At 44.8% G+C, this 19,410-nt stretch overlaps 1 protein-coding gene across 4 annotated transcripts in view; it reads left to right on the top strand.

Annotated features, from left to right (window-relative positions):
• Window positions 1-19,410, top strand: part of Ttc17 (tetratricopeptide repeat domain 17) — a 105,119-nt gene that overhangs the window by 56,728 nt on the left and 28,981 nt on the right. The window contains exons 17-20 of one of the 4 annotated variants that reach the window (XM_032903771.1): window positions 2,131-2,301; window positions 12,153-12,412; window positions 14,714-14,867; window positions 18,634-18,754. In XM_032903771.1, the coding sequence (XP_032759662.1) occupies window positions 2,131-2,301; window positions 12,153-12,412; window positions 14,714-14,867; window positions 18,634-18,754 (706 nt within the window). Of the gene's footprint in view, window positions 1-2,130; window positions 2,302-12,152; window positions 12,413-14,713; window positions 14,868-16,947; window positions 17,630-18,633; window positions 18,755-19,410 lie in introns of those variants that run through there. The other 3 variants (XM_032903773.1, XM_032903772.1, XM_032903774.1) reach the window with 3 other exon arrangements.

Here is a 19,410-nt window from a genome sequence, read left to right as displayed (position 1 = left end):
ATCCTGCCTGGGCATGTGATGTGGAGGGAAGGCAGTCTTCAGCTCACGGCTCCTGCTTCCCAAGAGTGTCCAGGTTTGATGCTATTCAAGGAGACCAATTTTAGCTTTGAGTCTTTTGAAGATCATGCCTCTAAGACATTTTCTTACTGTAGACATTTAAAATAATGAAAGTTTTTTGCAGTAGGAAAAGGGAAAGAGAAACAACAAGATGTGAATGGTAGCTCAGAAAACTGAGTAGGCCTTTGCTTTGATAGTATTATAGTTCACATGACTTGGGTCAAGGTGAAAAGGGACTTGGTTGGATCCTTATCATTAGTATTTCCTCTCTGCTTTTAATAGTCATGCTTATTTATATCCAAATCAAGCCTTGTATATCTCTGGAAGTGTGAAGTTCTTCATAGTGCATTAAAGTCACCTGGGTGTGGAGAGTTGGCCATATTGCATTTTATATTGCATTATATATTTCTGTTGTTATTCTTAGTTCTCTGTACTTAATTGTTCACACCAGATGGTGAGAACACAGGCAGATACCTGTTGGCACCTCTGTCTTCCAGGGTGGAACACAGGGAGAAAGTGCAGTTCCAACTGCCTATGGCTCACTCCCCGTCAGCCCTCCATGGACATACATATGCACGCACACTGTGTGAGGCTGGTTGGACTCCTTGTGGCCTCTCAAACACAGGAAGAATTCCTGTTCCTTTGGCTCCATTGTACCTTCTTCTTTGCCTGTGATGCTACCTTCCATCCTGCCTGTTAGAAGGTCTTCTGAGTAGAGAATGATAGGTCTGACACAAATTCCAGATTTACTACATAGCTTAGTTCGATTTATTGGTATTTTCACTAAGAATCAGTCCCCTTGTATCTAAAACAAAGGTACTGAACAGTTTTTCTAAGGGTTAAGTGGAAGGACTGAAAACACAAAGCACTCCATAAATGCTGGCCCATTTGCTTACAGTTTCCCTTCCGCGGGCTTAGTGGGTGCTTCAGCTACAGCTCCAAAAAGTATTTTCTTGGAAGGACTTACTTGGCACTCCATGCCGCCTCAGCATTGTTTGTCTTCTATTTGCTGTCTTCCCAAGCTGCTTGTAAGTTTTTTGAAAGCTCAAACTCTCGAAACCAAATCCCCAACTTTGGCAGCATCTTTGCTGTATGTGAGAAGCATTGCAGTGGAAAGTTACTCCCTCAGTCTGTAGTCATGCATGAGTGTCCTGCATGGAGGAAAGCAACGACATATATCCTTAACCAAATGGTCATCTCTAATAAGAAATCTGTGGCCTTCCAGTGACTGCACCTTCAGTGACTATGTACATAGAGCAGAAAGGCAGAAAAAAGACCCATCCAGTGCGCTAGACCATCCGGAATAATACTGGCAGTGGAAAGTCGTCATAGGCTGGTTATTAGCCCAGACCGGGAGTTGTTCATGCTAACAGACCTTCCTGATAGGAAGAAGTCCTTTAACTCAACGGCACCACTGTAGTGAAATCAGTCCCTCTGTGTACATCAAGTGGGTATCCACTGTGGTGAGATCAGTCCCACTGTGCATCAGGCGAGTAGCCAGAAGTGCCAGGATTTCATTTAAGGTGTGTTGTTTTGGTTTTAGATCGTCTTTACCCATGTAGCCAGAATGTGCTATCTAAAAGAAAAACAGGTGTCCAATCACACCACAGGCTTAATGTGGGATTGCTGTCACTCTCCTTTAGTCCTACCTTGGGTTTGTAATACATGTATGTCCTTAGTGGCCCCTCACCTTTTGGTATGTCTCATTTTCAGCTCCACGAAAGAAGAGCATATTTCTCTATAATCCATTATTCTCAGATATACCCAGATTCTACGTTTCACACTTTTTGTTTAGCTTTGAGGGAGTATTTTACAGCAGTGGATAAAATAAGATCCTGAGGTTTGATCCTTGTTGCCTGCCAGCTTTTCACCAAAATCCCTGATTCTTACTCATGGTGGCATAGCAGCCAAAACTTGAATTTCAGTGCAAATTCTTGAACCGCGTGCACTCCTCTGGACTGATTCCTGCATTGTCTGAGCTGACACCTTTGCTCTTGGTGTTTCGGGGCCTTACATTATGAGGCAACTTGAGAGATGTTTCTAATGTATGTGTCTATGTCTCTTGTCATTGAGGTCATTGTCATGAGAAAACCCTGGACAACAGCCATGACAAACAGAAATACTTTGCCAAGCCACAGTCATTGGATGCTGCTGAAGAAGAGCCCTCTAGGCACGGAGCAGACGAGGACCCTGTGCTGTCTGTTGAGAACGCAGGGAGGGACTCAGATGCCCTTAGACTTGAAAGTAAGTTGATTTGACCCAAGCTGCGCTTCTGTGGGAAAATCAACTCCTGAACACTAGGCTTCCGCTCTCCTCTCCTCTCCTCTCCTCTTAAGAGTTTGTTTCCTCCTTGAAACAGCCACTCATGTAGGGTGAACATCAAATCAGGAGGGTGAGCATCAGACGCTGAGGCGAAGACACTGCAGTGGTGGAGTGCTCTTCACTCTTCTCCACTCCAGTCCCCTTTTGCTAGAACAGACCTGATTCATGCATGTGCAGGCTTTCTTCTCAGGGTACCAGTCTGTGGAGTGAGGCACTGTCAAAAAGAGAGTCTCTGTGGCTTCTGGAATCCTTTACCCTGACCCTGACCTGTCCTCAGATGCTCTTTGACCCTGACCTGTCCTCAGATGCTCTTTGACCCTGACCTGTCCTCAGATGCTCTTTGACCCTGACCTGTCCTCAGATGCTCTTTGACCCTGACCTGTCCTCAGATGCTCTTTTGACCCTGACCTGTCCTCAGATGCTCTTTTGACCCTGACCTGTCCTCAGATGCTCTTTTGACCCTGGCCTGTCCTCAGATGCTCTTTGACTCTGACCTGTCCTCAGATGGTCTTTGACCCTGGCCTGTCCTCAGATGTTCTTTGACCCTGGCCTGTCCTCAGATGCTCTTTTGACCCTGGCCTGTCCTCAGATGCTCTTTGACCCTGGCCTGTCCTCAGATGCTCTTTTGACCCTGGCCTGTCCTCAGATGCTCTTTTGACTCTGGCCTGTCCTCAGATGCTCTTTTAACCCTGACCTGTCCTCAGATGCTCTTTTGACCCTGACCTGTCCCCAATGCTCTTTTAACCCTGACCTGTCCCCAATGCTCTTTTAACCCTGACCTGTCCCCAATGCTCTTTTCCTTGCCCCACTTCTCCTTTGCTGTGTCAGGAGGATGCCTATTTCCTGAACTTGCTCCTCTCTCCTTCCCTGCAGTATCTTGCCCTGGGCGTCACAGAGCGCTATGAATACGGCAGTGACTCCCAGGCTGTTTCTGAGCTCAGGCGTCCGCTCAGCTCCAGCCTGATGTCGGTAGGCTCATTATCTTGATGTACAGGTGCTTTAAGTCTAACAAGCTTGTTGTCGAACTTGAGTTTACTTTTGCTCTATTTCCTGAAATGTATAATTCCCATAGCTGCGACTAAAACTCAACTCACCCAAGGCCCAATTTATTTCCTCAATCTCTAAGACCTGTTGTTGTTCTCATTTCTTCATCTACTCTCTCCGCTAGTAACTGACTCAGGCTGTCTTCACTTCTGCCTTTCCTCTTAATCTGTTTTCCAATAACTATAGCTTTTTACCTTGTATATACAACTGTCTGTGTATGCATACATAGGAGGTATATATAAAATCATAATTATATAGGGGTGTGTATGAGTGTATGTGCACATGCCTTTCCATATAGAGGGAACAGACAGAAACAACGCAAGATAGTTCATGTAATTGGTGCAGAATTTTCAAAGCAGAAGCAGCCATTTTTATGGATTTCTGGTGTGTCCAAAGAGTTATTTCTGAAATGCAGTTTTGATCAGGTAAGTTTCCAAAGCTTAAGTTTTTCAGTAGCTCTATTCTGTATCAGGAGAATCTAAATTAATATGGATTTGTGAGGTAGTTTGGCCCGCATTCTGTTTGTAACTGTTTTATTAGCAGGAAGTACAGTATTCATGCTGCTCTCAGGACAGGCTTTTAAACCTCTGAATCTTTTACCCAGACTGACAATGACCTCTGCAATGCTTTGCTCTAAATGGACAAGCCCTGGGCTGGGACACATAGTTCAGTGGGCAGTTCTTGCCTAACATGCACAAAGTCTTGGATTTGTTCCCCAGCACTGCATAAACTGGGCATGGAGCTTCACTTATAGGGAGTTCAAGACCAGCCTACTTTATGTAACTGTCTAAACGAGGGAGAGAGGGAAATCCTATACATTTCCAATGCAAACCTTCTCTGTGAAGCATTCACAAAAGTTCTCAAACATGTAAGGAACTCCATCTGCTATCTTCTTCCTACATTTAAAAAACATTTCCTATATTGTGATTTGTTTGTGTGCCTTAGCTCACATCACAGTATGAGCTTTTACCAAGATTTTTGTTTACTAAAAGAATTTATCTTTGTGTGTGTGTGTGTGTGTGTGTGTGTGTGTGTGTGTGTGTGTGTGTAGGTGTAAGTGTTTTGCCTGCATGTATGTTTGTTCACTGTGTGCATGCAGTGCCAGTAAAACCCAGAACATGGCATCGGGGCCCTGGGACTAGAGTTAGAGAAGCTTGTTAGCTGCCAAGTGTAGCTGGAAAGCACACCCAGATCCTCCAGAAGAGCAGCCAGTGTTCTTAGCTGCTGAGCCATCTCTCTAGCTGCTAAGACTTATTTTTATTTATTGTTTCACTTATCTAAGGTTTTGCACATGATATTCAGCACGTATGGATGAATATCATGGGAATGTCATGGTGCCCCTGGAGGCCAAAAGAGGACTTTGGATCCCTGAAACTGGACTTTCAGATGACTGTGGGGTACTTGGGTGCAGGGAACTGAGCCTAGATTCTCTGCAAAAGTGTCAAGTACTCTTACCATCTAACTGTCCAGCCCCACAATTTTTTGTTTATTTTTCCATGAGATAGAGTCTTACTGTATGGTGCTAACTGTCCTGGAACTCTCTAGGTAGATCAGACTGAACTTGAACTCAGAGATTTACCTGTCCGCTTCCCAAGTGCTGGAATTAAAGGTATGCCCCCACAATACATATAGTTTATTTTCATTATTTTTTTATTGTTTATGTTAGGGTTTGTGCACATAAATGCAGATGCCCACAGAAGCCAGAAGAGGACAGCTGATCCTCTGAACCTGGAGTAACAAGTGGTTGTACCCACCTGACATGGTGCTGGGAACTGACCTGAGACTCTACACGAGCACTCCTAACCACCCGCCCTCTCCTTAACACCTAGATTATGAACTGTTTATATACCATGTCCCATGAAATCTTATATTAATTAAATGTGGTATTTGCCTTATGTGGATTAAATTAAAATATTTACTTAGTAGGGTCAGTAGGATGGCTGCTGCCAAGGCTAATGGTCTAAAGTTTGATTCCTAAGTCTACACAGTGCAGGGAGAGTACTGACTCCCACAAGTTACCCTTTCACATCCAAACATGCCCATGTCTGTACACATCTACGTGTGCATACACAAACTGCATAAATACAATGTTTAGAGTAAATACTAATACAAAAACCTTTTCTCCTGCTATTAACTTTAAAAGCTCATGTGTGGGAGAAGCAAGTCAGTCCTCAGGGAGAGCACCACTGGTGTTAATGACTGTGTCTTTTCTGCCCGTGGCAACCTTCACCCATAGAGGTTTAAGAAAAAGTATTGGACTGTAAGAAAACTAAATCTCACTTTACCAACTCAAAAGAATTTATCCTTAAGCTGGTCAGTCGTTTGCTCACTTCCAGTGAGGATGAGTCTCTCCTGATGCCTGGCAGTCCCATGTCTTCTTTGGCACCAATACACCTACAGTTCTGTGAGCGTCCTGAGGCTGCTTGGACTGAGAGTCATCAGAAATTACACTGAGTCATGCGGAGGGCTATTTACCCATTTATAGACATGGTCCGTATTCTAGTTACAACTCTGTAGTAGCTGGGTTGTTCATGACCACCACATTAGTCATTATTTTTATCTAGGACAATTCAGAATAAAACCCAGCACAGTTTTGCTCTATCTCCCTTTCCTATAGCACATTATTGCCTGAGACATTTCTGTATCTTCTATTCCATGTTCCCGTGCGGGTCTCTTCAGCCCCCGTACTTAGGATGAGTCGTAGTTACCATGACTGAGACAGATCATTTCTGAAGGCCCTTCAGCATCATGCAGACTTATCTAGGCAGATCCTTTGTCCTCTGCTGATTCTGCTCACACTGTAAGAACAGTGAGCACTGTTAGCACTCACTTATATGACACCTTCTAGGGTTCTTTTTCTTATCACCTAGGTACCAAGAATATGTCCACCGGAGGACAGATTTGGGTCACATGTTCATAGCAGTAGGCTTCCTCTGCATGATTATTTATCAGTTGTAACAAGTCCTGCTTTTTACCATAAAATATGTGCTTTCATAGACACTAGAAACATATGAAAAGTCCAGTTTAGGGGATAAAATTAAAGAAACACAAGTAGTTAAGTCCTCATTAGTGACCATTAACTGTAATAGTAATTCCTACCGTTTGGTGGCATTTTATAACTTGCATGGTATTGTGTATCATGTACTGACCTGTCAAATAGATATTATTAAGCTCACCTTACAGATGAAGATCCAATTAAGGCTCAGGAAAAAGTTTGGTAGGTCTGGCAGATTGTCAGTAGGTGGCATATCTAAAATTCATATCCAGCCTCCTAGTGCATGGGGTCTCATTATTAGTGGGTTCAGAAATAGAGGGACGATAGGTAAGAACATTGCGTTTAGTTGATAAGAGAAGTGCAAAGATGATCTCAGACTGAAGGTCAGTCTTGGTCAGAGCACGTACATCCTACATCTGTCCACCTTACATAGCAACACACTTTCTCTGTAGATGAAGGAAAGAGCTTTGCTCATGTATCCTTCTCTAAAATTCCAGTTTGGTTAGAGAGTGAAGTTATACCATAGGTTTTTTTTGTTCCTGGTCCTTGGTCCCTTTTATAGTTATAGACCCTGGTACCATGACCCAGCTCTGTGGCAGAGCGTTAAATCTCAGTGAGCCACCTCTCAGGACCAAAATCCATACCACTCTGAAGCACTTGTTAACTGAAGGAGTCCAAAGCCTGGGGAACCACTTGTTTTCCTGGACTGTCCTCAGAGTTGTTTCTGTCGTACTGACTCACAGTCAAAAGGAAGCTCACTGGCCCGTGTTGCTTTCATCCTGCTGAGCCCACCATGCCCGCCCTCTTCACTTCAGTGTGAGTGCTTTAAGCTGGACTTCGCTCTCTCATTATCGTGCTGATAGTTTACACCAGTGCTTATGTGGTAAGTCCCTGGTAGATCACAGCTTTGCACCTGACTGAGTATGATCAGATCACTGACATTTAAGGAGGACATTAGGGCACCAGAGTTGCTCGGGGCTCTACACTGGTTGCATCCTAATTTGGAACAAAGTTTGTCTGTGTCCTGTATATGGTATCATAATTAAAATTAAATAGACGGGGCTAGAGAGATGGCTCAGCAGTTAAGAGCACTCACTGGCTGCTCTTTCAGAAGACCCAGGTCCAATTCCCTGAACCCACACACAGCAGCTCGCAACTGTAACTTCAGTTCCAGGAGCTCTGACACCCTCACACCAGTTCATATAAAATAAAAAATTAAATAAAATTATTTTTTAAAGTTAATATACTCTGATGGCCTTCGCGGTGCCCACCTGTAATACCAGTACTTGAAAAACAAGGGCAAGAAGGATTGAGTTGAGGTCAGTTTAGGTACACAGCAAGCTCAGGGCCAGCCTGGACGATGCCGCCACTCAGTTTGGCTGCTCCACAGTCCTGTCCTGGGCAAACCGTGCAGCTGCTATCGTAAGTCAGACCTGAAGCGAGTAAGGACTTTGACGTGAACCCTGCCTCAGTCTTCCTAGCTAAGTATTTGCTCAGCTGATTGTTTCTGAGCAGATGTCAGCAGCCACTCTTCCTATGTGTCACCCTCAGTTCCATGGTCCCTCATTTAATGTGCAGTGGGGACTTTCACCAAGTCTCTGTCTACTAGCATAATCAACTAGGAATTCCCTAAACCAAGGTTCCCCAGGATTAAACTTGAACGTCTATATGATTTTGAAACAGAGAAATTGTGCTAAGCTGCCTTCATTTAAATTTGAGCTACATAATCTACATTCTCGGCACCTCTACTCTCCGTCATTCTTGACAGACTATCTAACATGGCAGACACTCTCTGAACCCATGTGACCCTCACTGTGGATACTTACATCCTCTTCAGAGTCACAATATTTATCCTCCATTTCCCAAGTGTAAACGGTGCCTGGGAAAGAAGACGAAGGAAAAGTGGAGGCGTGCGTGCACGTCAGTCTCTGTGTCAGTTTATATCACACCATCTGCCCCACGGGCTGGAAGCCTGCAGCACTCCTACTGCCTGCTTCCAGCGTTGTTCCAACTCTGCGATCCCGCCACCATGCAGGCCTGTCAACATATGGAAGGCTGTATCTCCAGTACAGGACACTGCTCTGCACGGGCAGTGTCTGCAGATAGGTTCTTCCCTCCCTTCTACCCCAGTCTTTAAGCCCCATGAGGTATGATAGTCCAGCCCTCAGCACACCACTAAGTGCCAGCAACTAATGTTAGTGATTTATCTGGTAAATGCATTAAATCCTCACTCTGCTGTACCACCTTCTCCTCCCCGCACGTTCTGTGAACAGCATTCTGTTCTCTGTTCTCGTGCTCAGACTGAGAACTGACAGCCACCTCACAGAAAGCCCGACTATTCCACACGAGGCTTTAAAATCCTGAAGTCATACTTAAACATTGCCAGTTATTCCTTCTGAAGTTCCCTTTGCATTCCCAAAGTCAGCTTCCTTTGTTCCATGAAATGCCTTTCTAGTCCCACGTTCTGTCCTTTCTTGTCCCCCGCCACCCAGGCCATCACGAGCTGATGCTGACGCTCTAGTCCTAGACCTGGGCTATCCTCGCCCTCATGGCTTTCACACACTTCATTGTCATTCTGCTTAAAGAGCAAGTGGACCCTTTTGTAGGAACCCAGAGAGTTTTAGTGTCACCTCCGAATAGTACTTGCTGATTGCCTATCCGAGTGCTTTGTTCTAACTAAGTTGATTAGTCACACCGTAGCACATGTCTTCCATGTTCCTACATACAACTCTACTTTGGTCACAAGTATCTGAGCACATGTTTCCCCCAGGCTGCTTCTGTCTAAATCCTACTGCAGAACTCTACCTTTCTCTGGGAAGCATTGTGTGATTGCATTCAGATCATCTTTATTATAAATTTTTTTAATTGTCCCAAATGTATGTAGCTTTGTGGTTTCAAGTTTACTATTGATTGCTTATATTTAATTTGCCAGGATCAAAAGCATTCATGTGCTTTTTGCTCCCATCAAAATAGTTTATGGCATAAATACACATACGAAAAGCTAAATAAATAAATACTGGCTTCCCTCAATCATAACACACAGCCCATTTGTGAACCCCTCATCTGAGGAGTAAATATAAAGTGTGTGTGTTTAGTGTTGTTCCCTAAGAACTCCTGTCACCATGGCTCAAACCCCTTTGGAATAGATCACTGGAAGCTAGCAGCAGAAGCCTGAAGTAGTTCCATGGCCTTTCTTCATGTGCATACCTACTTCTGGTATGAAACGCTCCCTCCCCAAGCCCCACCTCTCCCCCCCCCTCTGATAAGTTTAAGTTATGCACCTGTGTAATACTAAGTGTGTCCATATTTACATGACAGGAGTGGTACAAACCAATAGCCTTGAAAGCTGTATCCTTAGACATTATGCAGGTAAACAGCGCAGATGCTCTAACATAATACCCAGTGCTGAGAGAAAATAAGAGTTCTAAACACAGCCTGCGTCCTGGTTGAGGCTCTTATAGCCTTCATAAGCACCATGACCAAAAGCAACTGAGGGAGAGAGGGCTCCTGTCACATTGCAGCTCAGAGTCCACCCTGCAGGGAGGTCAAGGCAGAAACCAGGAGATAGGAACTGAAGCAGAGGCCTTGGGGAAGCTCTGCTTACTGGCTTGCTCTCCATGGCTTGCTCAGCCTGCCTTTTCAGGGCAGCACTAATCAAGAAAATACTCTACACACTGGCCTACAGTAGGCTAATCTGATAGAGGCATTTTCTTAATCAAGATTCCCTCTTCCCAGATAACCCTTGCTTGTGACAAGTTTACAAAAAAAAAACAAAAAAAAAAAAAACCAACCAGCCCTGCCTCCCATATGTAATCTGGAGAAATTGAAATATCTTGAGAAAGTACTCTGTGGTCTCCCTTTGGCCAAAAGCCACATTCTGTAAGCCCTGTGTTTTGCTGGATGAAACTTAGCAAAGACTCTTTCCTGTCTCAGACTGGGTAGGGAAATCCTTTGGGAGCCATAGAAAGAGAAAGAAAAAGAACTTGAAATCAGATGGAGAGCAGTTAGAGCCAACTCTGACAGCTCAGTCAGATCTCTTCCATTAACACTTCTCTGGGAGTTCCCAGGGCCATCTCTCCAGCTGTTTTCCTGCCTGAAATGACGCCTAATCTTACATCCCTTGCCACTCAGCTGGGTGAGCTCCAGACTTTAGTTATGTGACCAACTGACAAGGTAAACCATAGAGTTAAGACCTCAGTTGCCTGCAGGACAGGATAAGACAGGTACAGCAGATCCTTGAGAACATCATCATTGTTCTACTCCACAGCTACTAGGGTCTGCTGTGTGCTGGGCCCAGTACTGGACATTAGGAATAGCATAGCAAGACATGCCTGTCTGCCTACGTGTAAATCACTGGCCACATGATCTAGGCAACAGCCAACCATCTTTGTTTCAGGATCCTGATGCACAGACAGGCTTTGGCAAACCTAGATCCGTTCCTCAGAGTGCTAACAGTGATCACAAGGAGCTGTAGAAAGCAGCGGATGGCTTAGGGAACCTAAGGTGAACTTACTTGTAGGTCGTAAATAGCGCCTTCAGCTTTCTCAAGGAGGAGTCACAGCTTGACCTCAGGCGCTCCCATGTTCCACAATAGAAGCTGCTGAACAGAGGGCAGAAATGCCAGCAAAGCAAAGGGTAACACCACTGACCACCTACAGAGTTGTTTTCAGCTGTGGTCATCAGCCATGCTTCTCAGTCTAGCCGTCCGCCCCCATACACCCAGAGAGTAGGAGCATGCATTTCTGCGGCTAGAGGTCAGGGTGTCCGTATGTGAGATCCTGACACTGGCCTTGTTAGCATGGTTTAAGTGTCTGGACAGCCTGCACTTGCACCTGAAGGAATATCGGACCGCCACAGGCAGCCACGCCCGTGCTCTCAGCTAACCAGTGGGTGCGCACTACAAAAGGAAGGAAGCACTGTGCTCTCTGTTGTGCCCCATCCATGAATGAAAGGGTTAAGACATTTGTAAAGCAAATGATGTGAAACAGTGATTAATTCATGTAAAGATTAAGTCAGACAATTTAGAAAAAGGAAAGCATTATGTTAAGAAACTTAAAATAAGCATTCTGAGTCTCTTCATGGTCTTAGCATGGGGTAAAACTTGAAGGTTGTAAGCATCATGGAAAAATAAAACAAATATACCACGTTCTTGAGAGGAAAATTTTACTAGCATATTCCACTAGGATCCACAATACTCGATCTTAAATACTTAAGCAATACCGTCACACCCATTTTAAAGGAATTAAACTAGAATATGGCTAAACTAACCATCACTGGAAAGGAAAGCTTGCATTAGGTCGTTTTCTGCTAACCTTTGCTCAGTTCACACAGTTAAACAAGCTGTATGGACTGGACACACAACTGTTTCATGGTGACTGAATGAAGCTTAAAGGACCTACACATGCAATAAATAGCAGAATGACATCGTCCTTGCCATCTGTGGTCTGTATGTTGAGCGGGTGTATCTTTCAGATAATGTGCCACAGCTGTCCCCTCACTCACAACAGTATCCATGGCTGTCTGTCTCCTGCCATTGCTTTATGGTAGGCTTTTGGCAAAGGCTAAATGGCAGAGATGGTGTTCTGTTTTGAGGTTTGAAGATGCTAAGTGGTATTCTTGGAAGGGAGCTCTATAGTCCTGCCTCAGAGCAAAAATATCCCTTAAACAAGGTTTAAATCAGTCTGTCCCTGAGTAAGCACTATGAAACTGTTGACCACGACCACTTGCATTGCAGGCACAGTGGTTGAAGAGAGCAATGGTTCTGACGAAGTGGAGAAGTCAGATGAAACAAAGATGTCAGAAGAGATACTGGCCTTGGTGGATGAGTTTCAGCAGGCCTGGCCTCTGGAAGGTTTTGGGGGAACATTAGAAATGAAGGGGCGACGTCTGGACCTGCAGGGAATACGGGTCCTGAAGAAAGGACCCCAGGATGGAGTAGCCAAGAGCTCTTGCTATGGAGACTGCAGAAGTGAAGATGATGAAGCAACAGAATGGGTAAGAATTTGCCAGCTCGGTGCTGAGGAGAAGGCCCAGTCGGGCACGCACCACCCCAAAGCCCACATTGTAAAGCCAGCATAGTGGCATGTGCTTGTAATGCCAGCACCGGGGAGGCAAATACAGAAGAATCCCTGTGGCTTGATGGCCAGCCAGCCTGGTCTTGTCAGGACTCCGACCCAACAGGGAAAAAAACCAGAGGACAGCTCCTAAGGACTTACACTTGACATTGTCCTCTGGCCTCCACACCCGTCAATACCAGCATGCACATAACACACTTGAATACAGCACACACACATGCATCCACATGTACACACACACTTACACAAAGAGTTCACCAGCTCAGTCCTCGTGAAATTGTAGCCAGGTTTTGTACACTCACACTGTCATTTTCTAGGACGTGTCGTGTTCCATAAAGATTACTGACCCTTCTTGGAGGTGAGAGAAAACAGGGTGGTGTAAATCACTGTCCAAGCCACAGACTAGGGATGGATGACATACGTCTCCTTCCAGTGTCTTCTGGGTACTCGTAAGACTAGGTCACCTTGCTCATTTCAATACCAACTTTTCACTTAGAGCTTTAAAAATTAAACTTAGCCAGATGCAGTATACACCTGTAGTCTCAGCACTCAGGACGCTGAAGCAGGAGGATGACACATGAGCCCAAGAATTCAGAACTAGCCTGGGCAACACAGCAAGATTGATCAATAATAATAATAATAATAATAATAATAATAATTTTAAGGGGAAAACTTGACTGGGTTTTGGAAGATATTTTTCCTTTTCAGACTATTTTTTTAATTGGAGACTAAGAGAATATCTCAGTGTAAAAGCACTTACTGTTCTAGTGCACACTTGAGCCCTTACCCTCATCTCCCACAGTAACACCAGTGCCTAGTCCCAGCCTTCCCATGGAAAGGAGGCAGACACAGGAGCATCTCCAGAAGCGCTCAGGCCGACTAGCCTGGGTGACAACAGTGAAGACACCCTGTCTCAAACCAGGTGGCAAATCAGGTGCCAGAGCTGGAAGGTTTTCTGACCTATGCAAGCCGTGTCCTGCATGACCTCCACTACCTCCTCACACACAAACACATGAACACACACAGTATACTCACATCTCTCACACAGAGGTTTTTGATTGATCATCTATATAGGTAAATATATATAAACATGTATTTATATCTCCAGTGGGTGTTTCAGTGTGTGTATACACAGTACAAATGTGCAGTGATCATATCAGGGTATTAGTCTATCTATCAGGTTATATTTAATATAGTATTCTTTGAGAATTTCATATGTATACACAATATATTTCGATCATGTTTACACCCACCAACTCCTCTGGAACCCATCATTCTCACTCCCCGCCTTATAACTCGCCCAATCTTGTGTGGTTGCATATACAGTAGTGAGTGTAGGACCATCCCCTGAGCATGTGCAAGCCGCCTGGTGCCTGACTCTTCCTCCCCAGGGGTCATCCACTGTCAGCTCCTCAGCTAGGGGTGAGGCCTGGTGAGCCCTCCCTGCATGAAGGTAGCCACGGCTGCTTTGGGTTTCTGAGCACAGTAGGCCTGCCATGCCCAGAAGACAGTTTTACTCCAGCACGCCTGCCTCTGGCTCCTATATTCCTTCTGCCCTCTCTGTCTCCGTGTCCCTGAGCCTTTTGCGGAGAGGATAGAGTACAGATGTCCCATTAGTGGGTAAACACTCTGTATCTGGCAAGTTCTGAGTTTCCGAGTTACCCACCATTCACTACACAAACTCCTCTGCTGGGATGAGAACTGCACTAACCAGTGAGTACAGAGATACCGATTTCAAAGGTGTTTCAATACAGCGTTCACTTAGCAGAGTAATAGTGACATGGCTACCCCACCCAACCCCCAGGGACCTTGGATTCTTGGCCAGATTTCCAGTACCAGGCTTTCATTCCCTCCTGTGGAACAGACCTTAACAATTGCTAATCCCAATAACATCCATGCCAACACTGCACCCGGGAGCATACTCGCCATGCGGATTGTTCTTATTCACAGCTAGATAAACTATCAATGACTTTTTTCCTTTAATAACCTGCATAGCACATCCTTGCGCTATCACAGATAGCCGGTAGGGAGGAAGCTTCCTGGTCAGTAGCAACTTGGTTTTTCCATATCCTCCGACCAAAGTTTGTATTGTCTTCAGAAACAGGCTCTTAGCATCAAGCTCTGCTGGACTAGGTTATCCTTAAAACCACTGACATCGGTAGTGAGTGACAGATTGAGACTCGTTGATCTCATTTGTTTCTAACATGTTTTTGATTCCCAGATCACATTCCAGGTCAAGCGTGTAAAGAAACCCAAAGGGGATCATAAAAAACCTCCTGGGAAAAAAGTAGAGGCAAGTCAAGCAGAAAATGGACAGCGTTACCAAGCAAACTTAGAGATCACAGGCCCAAAGGTGGCATCTCCTGGGCCCCAGGGTAAGAGAAAATGTCTCACATCTTCCTTCTTGCTCCAGGTCACTGTCTGGTTTCTCATGAGAGATGTGTTTGTGACTCAGAGCAGTTCCGATGAGAAGCTGAGAGGCCCTCATCAGCACTGGTATAGGAAATTTCCGTAACTATCCAGGTTGAAGGCCACCATTGTGCACCCCACTGAGTTTTCCCCCAGCAGTTGAAAGGTAGCCATAGAATTCCTTTGTAAAAAACATTATATCCCTTTTTAAAGTAATATTTTAATTTTTTTAGACTAATAATGCAATTCATTAAAATCCATCTTATTTAACTAAGTTAAATAAAAGTATTGACTAATACAGAGAGAGGGCAATGGTAGGAGATATGGAGTGGAATCACTTATCCAAACCCAGGATGCACCTTCATAAGTCCTCCATGTCCTAGGACAGTGTCTTGCTGTGACTGAGGTTAAGAACTGGGATTGGTTGTGCTGCTAAAGACTTGTAGAGTTACAGAAGGCAAACACCACCTTCTGCTAAGTCTGTTAGCAGCCAGATGTGAAGCATGGAAACGACCATTCCGAGGGGTTAAATATCACTGTGAGAAGTCATCATGGAAGAAAGTCTCGTTAGTGTTCGTAGCATCTCAGAAAGTCTCGTTAGTGTTCGTAGCATCTCACGTTAAGGACGTTGCAAGGTGGAGATAATTCCAGCACTAGGGAGGCAAGCCTAAAGTCTAAACAATGTGATTTTGCAGGATACTTTTATATATTTGTATCATATATTTTCCATGGGAGGTATCGATATCATTTAAAGACCATAAAAAATGCAGTGTTAAGATAAGATACGTGCAGCTCCTCTATCAGATAAACACACAGCACTCCCAGTGTAACAGAACAGCCAGTCAGTAGCAGCCAGGAAGAGAGAACGTAAACATTTAAGGTTTTGCTTACCAAATTGTCTACATGTGTAGTACACAGTGAAAATCAGCAAGCCTAAGGTTAGTGTGACAGATGGGTCAGAGGAATTTAGAACATAGCGATAATTCTCCTATTAATGCTCTGGAGGAAAGTTGCCTTGTATATACCAAAACTGTGTGCACAGATTCCTCGTTCTAGTCACAACTGATGGGCAACCCGCCACTGCACGTCCCTAATGAGCTGCAGCATGTCTGTGGCACATGCTGTGCAAGGACACACATAGCACAGCAAGTCAGGAGAAACAGTTTATCAGTGGTAAGGACGGTCCCATCCTGACAGTGAACACGGTGTCCTATCAGCTGTACTTTTCTTACATTTCAGTATCTCTGATACATGAGATACATGTCACAGATGATGTATGCAATAGTTGGCAGAGTTTTTTCTGTCATCCATTGTCTGAACTCATCTGTCCTGTGGAGTTGATGGCCTTTTGGGTCAGCTACACTTGACCTAGCAAGCACATGAGACCCAAGGAGAAGCAGGTCCCCACAGCAGTGCACATGCTCTATGGGCGCTAAGGCAGCTATAGATCATTGGCGTTTTCTTTGTAGCCTTTCCATTTTACAGATATTTTCTAATGATCCTATAGTACTTTAAAGAAACCAAAAGCTTCTTACAAAGGGGTAACCAAAGCCTACATGGCTGAGATTATAAGAGAACAACTGAACAGGCGTGTGCTCGCTTGCTTGCTTGTGGCACTGGTGGGGGAGCGGGTTGAAGTGAGGGCCCTCCTCTCCCTAGGCAAGTCATCTTCTGAGCTACACCATGGCCCCCTTTAAGCAGTTCCAAGTGGTCTGAGCTTAGAAGGACCAACTTGGGCACTGAAGATACTTACAAATGAGTTTAATGGAACTGCTTGCTGTCCTTGAAGCAGAGTGCTCTATGTGTGGAGAAGATGCGAAATACTACCGATGGTTAGTAGTCCTGTTTAAATAAGTATGAATTCTGACCACTGCCAGCTAATAAACTTCTGGTAAATTAGGTCCATGTTTTAAAGCAAATTATTGAGCAGATATTTGTCAGTCTATGGGGAGAAATGGAGATCTTTGAGAACCGTACTAGATATACTGAGTACTAATAATAGCATAATATAACAAGTGAACTAATTTCATTTCCTTTTTTGGCTAGGGCTTCTAGACTGGAAGACCAGGGAAGTGCCATAGACATAATATAACTGGATCTCAGCAAGGCATTTAACATCCTCTTATGATATCCTTGTGACCAAGATGGAGAGATGTGGGCTCGAAGTTTCCCACTGCCTACAGGATAAAGTGCAGACTTCCTAGTGTGGCATTCAAGACCCTTTATAAAGCAGCCTCTCTCCACCCTCCACCACCACCCAGGAAGCAGCCATGCTCTGATTTTACCCATGCCTTTGCATATGCTGTTCCTTCTGCCTGGGATGCCCTTATACCACTTCTGCGGTGCTAATATCACTCACCCTTAAACTTGAAACTCAAGTGCCATTTCTCCCTTGCTGCCTTCAGACAGAAGTAGTTGCTCCTTCCTTTGTTCAACTCGTGGGCTCCTCCTTGAACACTATGTTGTGACAGTGTAACAGTTTCCTTATGTCTGCCTTCCTCCCTAGCCTGTGAGCTGCAGAGCAGGCTGCCTCTTCCTGTGTGTACCCCAGTGTGTTACACAGTTCCCAGACCCTTATAATAGGTGCTCAATAAATATTTTTGATTGAATTTCTTAAATATAAAATGAAAGTGATCTTTATTGTTTAATGTACTCGTTATTCAAAGTTATTTTGAAATTCTTCCAAGCTGTTTTTTTTTTCTTTATTAAAATCTGAATCTAAATCCCTGCCTGTCCCTCAAATGTTTTTCTATTACTGGAAAATTCCCACAGTGTAAAAAGTGATGCACAGAATTAAGGTTCTCCTTCCTCCTCATCCCCATCAGATAAGACTTTATTTTGCTCTTTCCTGGGGACTTGACCTGAAGTAAAGGATGCAGACTAAACAGGAAATGCTTTTGTCAGCACAGGAATTGGAAGCGTGTGTTAGAGTCACATAACCTTCGTCCGGTTCCGCCTCTGCCGCCCCTCTAGTCAGAGAACTTTGGGGGGCCACTCCTCACCCGGCTTCCTCTGCTGAGCTGTGAGGACGAAAGCCTAGTGAGCTTGGGGATTGTGAGCGCTATAGCACAGCTTCCGAACACACAGCAAATGTTCTTGCAAGAATTGGTGACCTTACAGTGCCATGGATCCCATCCTGACACTCTTTCTTTATAGCAGTGGTTGTCAGGGGCGATTTTGCACCCATGGAATGTTTGGCAGTGTGTGCTGACATTTCTTGGGGAGACTGTGCTACTGAAATCTAATGGGTTGACGCCCACGTCCTGCTAAACTGTCCTTCAGTGCACTGCAGTGTCCCTACAACAAAACATTATCCACCCCAAAATGTCACAGCGCCAGGCCCGGATGCCTGCTTTAGAGATATGTGTTCCCATTAAGTCAGACGTACCCTCATAAAGTCACACCCAGAAGAGTGAACACGGAACGTGGTAGGAATGTTAGTATCGAAGAGTGTCTTAGTCCTTATTTCATGTTGACCAACTGCAGATACAACAAAGCATGATTTTTACTTCATCTTTGAGAATAAGGCCTTATTTCAGAGAGGATTTTGGTTCCCACTGCCACAAGTGATAGGACTTTAATTAGATCTGCTTTCCTATGGTGCACATTCGAAAGACAAGAAGAAAGCGAGCTCTGCCAGCCATACCGGTTTGTGTGATGTCACCTAGGGGAACAGCTGCTCAGCTTCCGTTCCTCTGTACTGTATCCATTCACAACATACTTTCCTTCCAGAAAAAAAGCGTGACTACCAGAGTCTGGGGTGGCCCAGTCCAGATGAGTGCCTCAAGCTCCGTTGGGTAGAGCTAACTGCCATTGTGAGCACCTGGCTAGCAGTGTCTTCAAAAAACATTGAGTGAGTACTTTGACATGACCTTCCTCGTGGAGTTCCCTTACCAGTGAGCCACCGTGGCCTCAGCGACATCTTCTGTGTCATCGGTAGTCAGAAGAGTTGTCTTTCTGGCACTGTGAACAGCCAAGCTTGGCCTTTGCTACCCATGGCCTAGATGGACTCGTTCTGTGCAGAGAGTGGTAAATAAACCCCCGTTCTAGGTGCCTTTGTCTGTTGCTTTGCCTGTTAGAAGTCAGATGTAGCATATAGTTCATGTTGAAGACCAGATCCTTGCCTTTAGAAATGCAGAGGCATTGCAACCCCATAGGAAGATCAACAATATCAACTAAGCAGACCCCCAGAGCTCCCAGGGACTAAACCACCAACCAAAGAGCACATATGGGGAACCCATGGCTCCAGCTGGATGTGTAGCAGAGGATGGCCTTACTGGGCATCACTGGGAGGAGAGCGCATTGGTCCTGTGGTGGCTTGATGACCCAGGGTTGGGGAATGCTAGGCCGCTGAGGCAGGAGTGGGTGGGCAGGTGGGGGAGCACCCTCACAGAGGCAGGGGGAGGGGGAAGGGATAGGGGATTTTTGGAGGGGAAACTGGGAAGGGGGATAACATTTGAAATGTAAATAAATAAAACAACCAATAAAAAAAAAAAAAAGAAAAATACA

The sequence above is a fragment of the Rattus rattus genome, chromosome 5, assembly GCF_011064425.1.
Source record: "Rattus rattus isolate New Zealand chromosome 5, Rrattus_CSIRO_v1, whole genome shotgun sequence".
Lineage (NCBI taxonomy): Eukaryota > Metazoa > Chordata > Mammalia > Rodentia > Muridae > Rattus > Rattus rattus.
The sequence above is the reverse complement of the archived record's forward strand: the minus strand, read 5'-3'. Positions and strand labels throughout refer to the sequence as shown.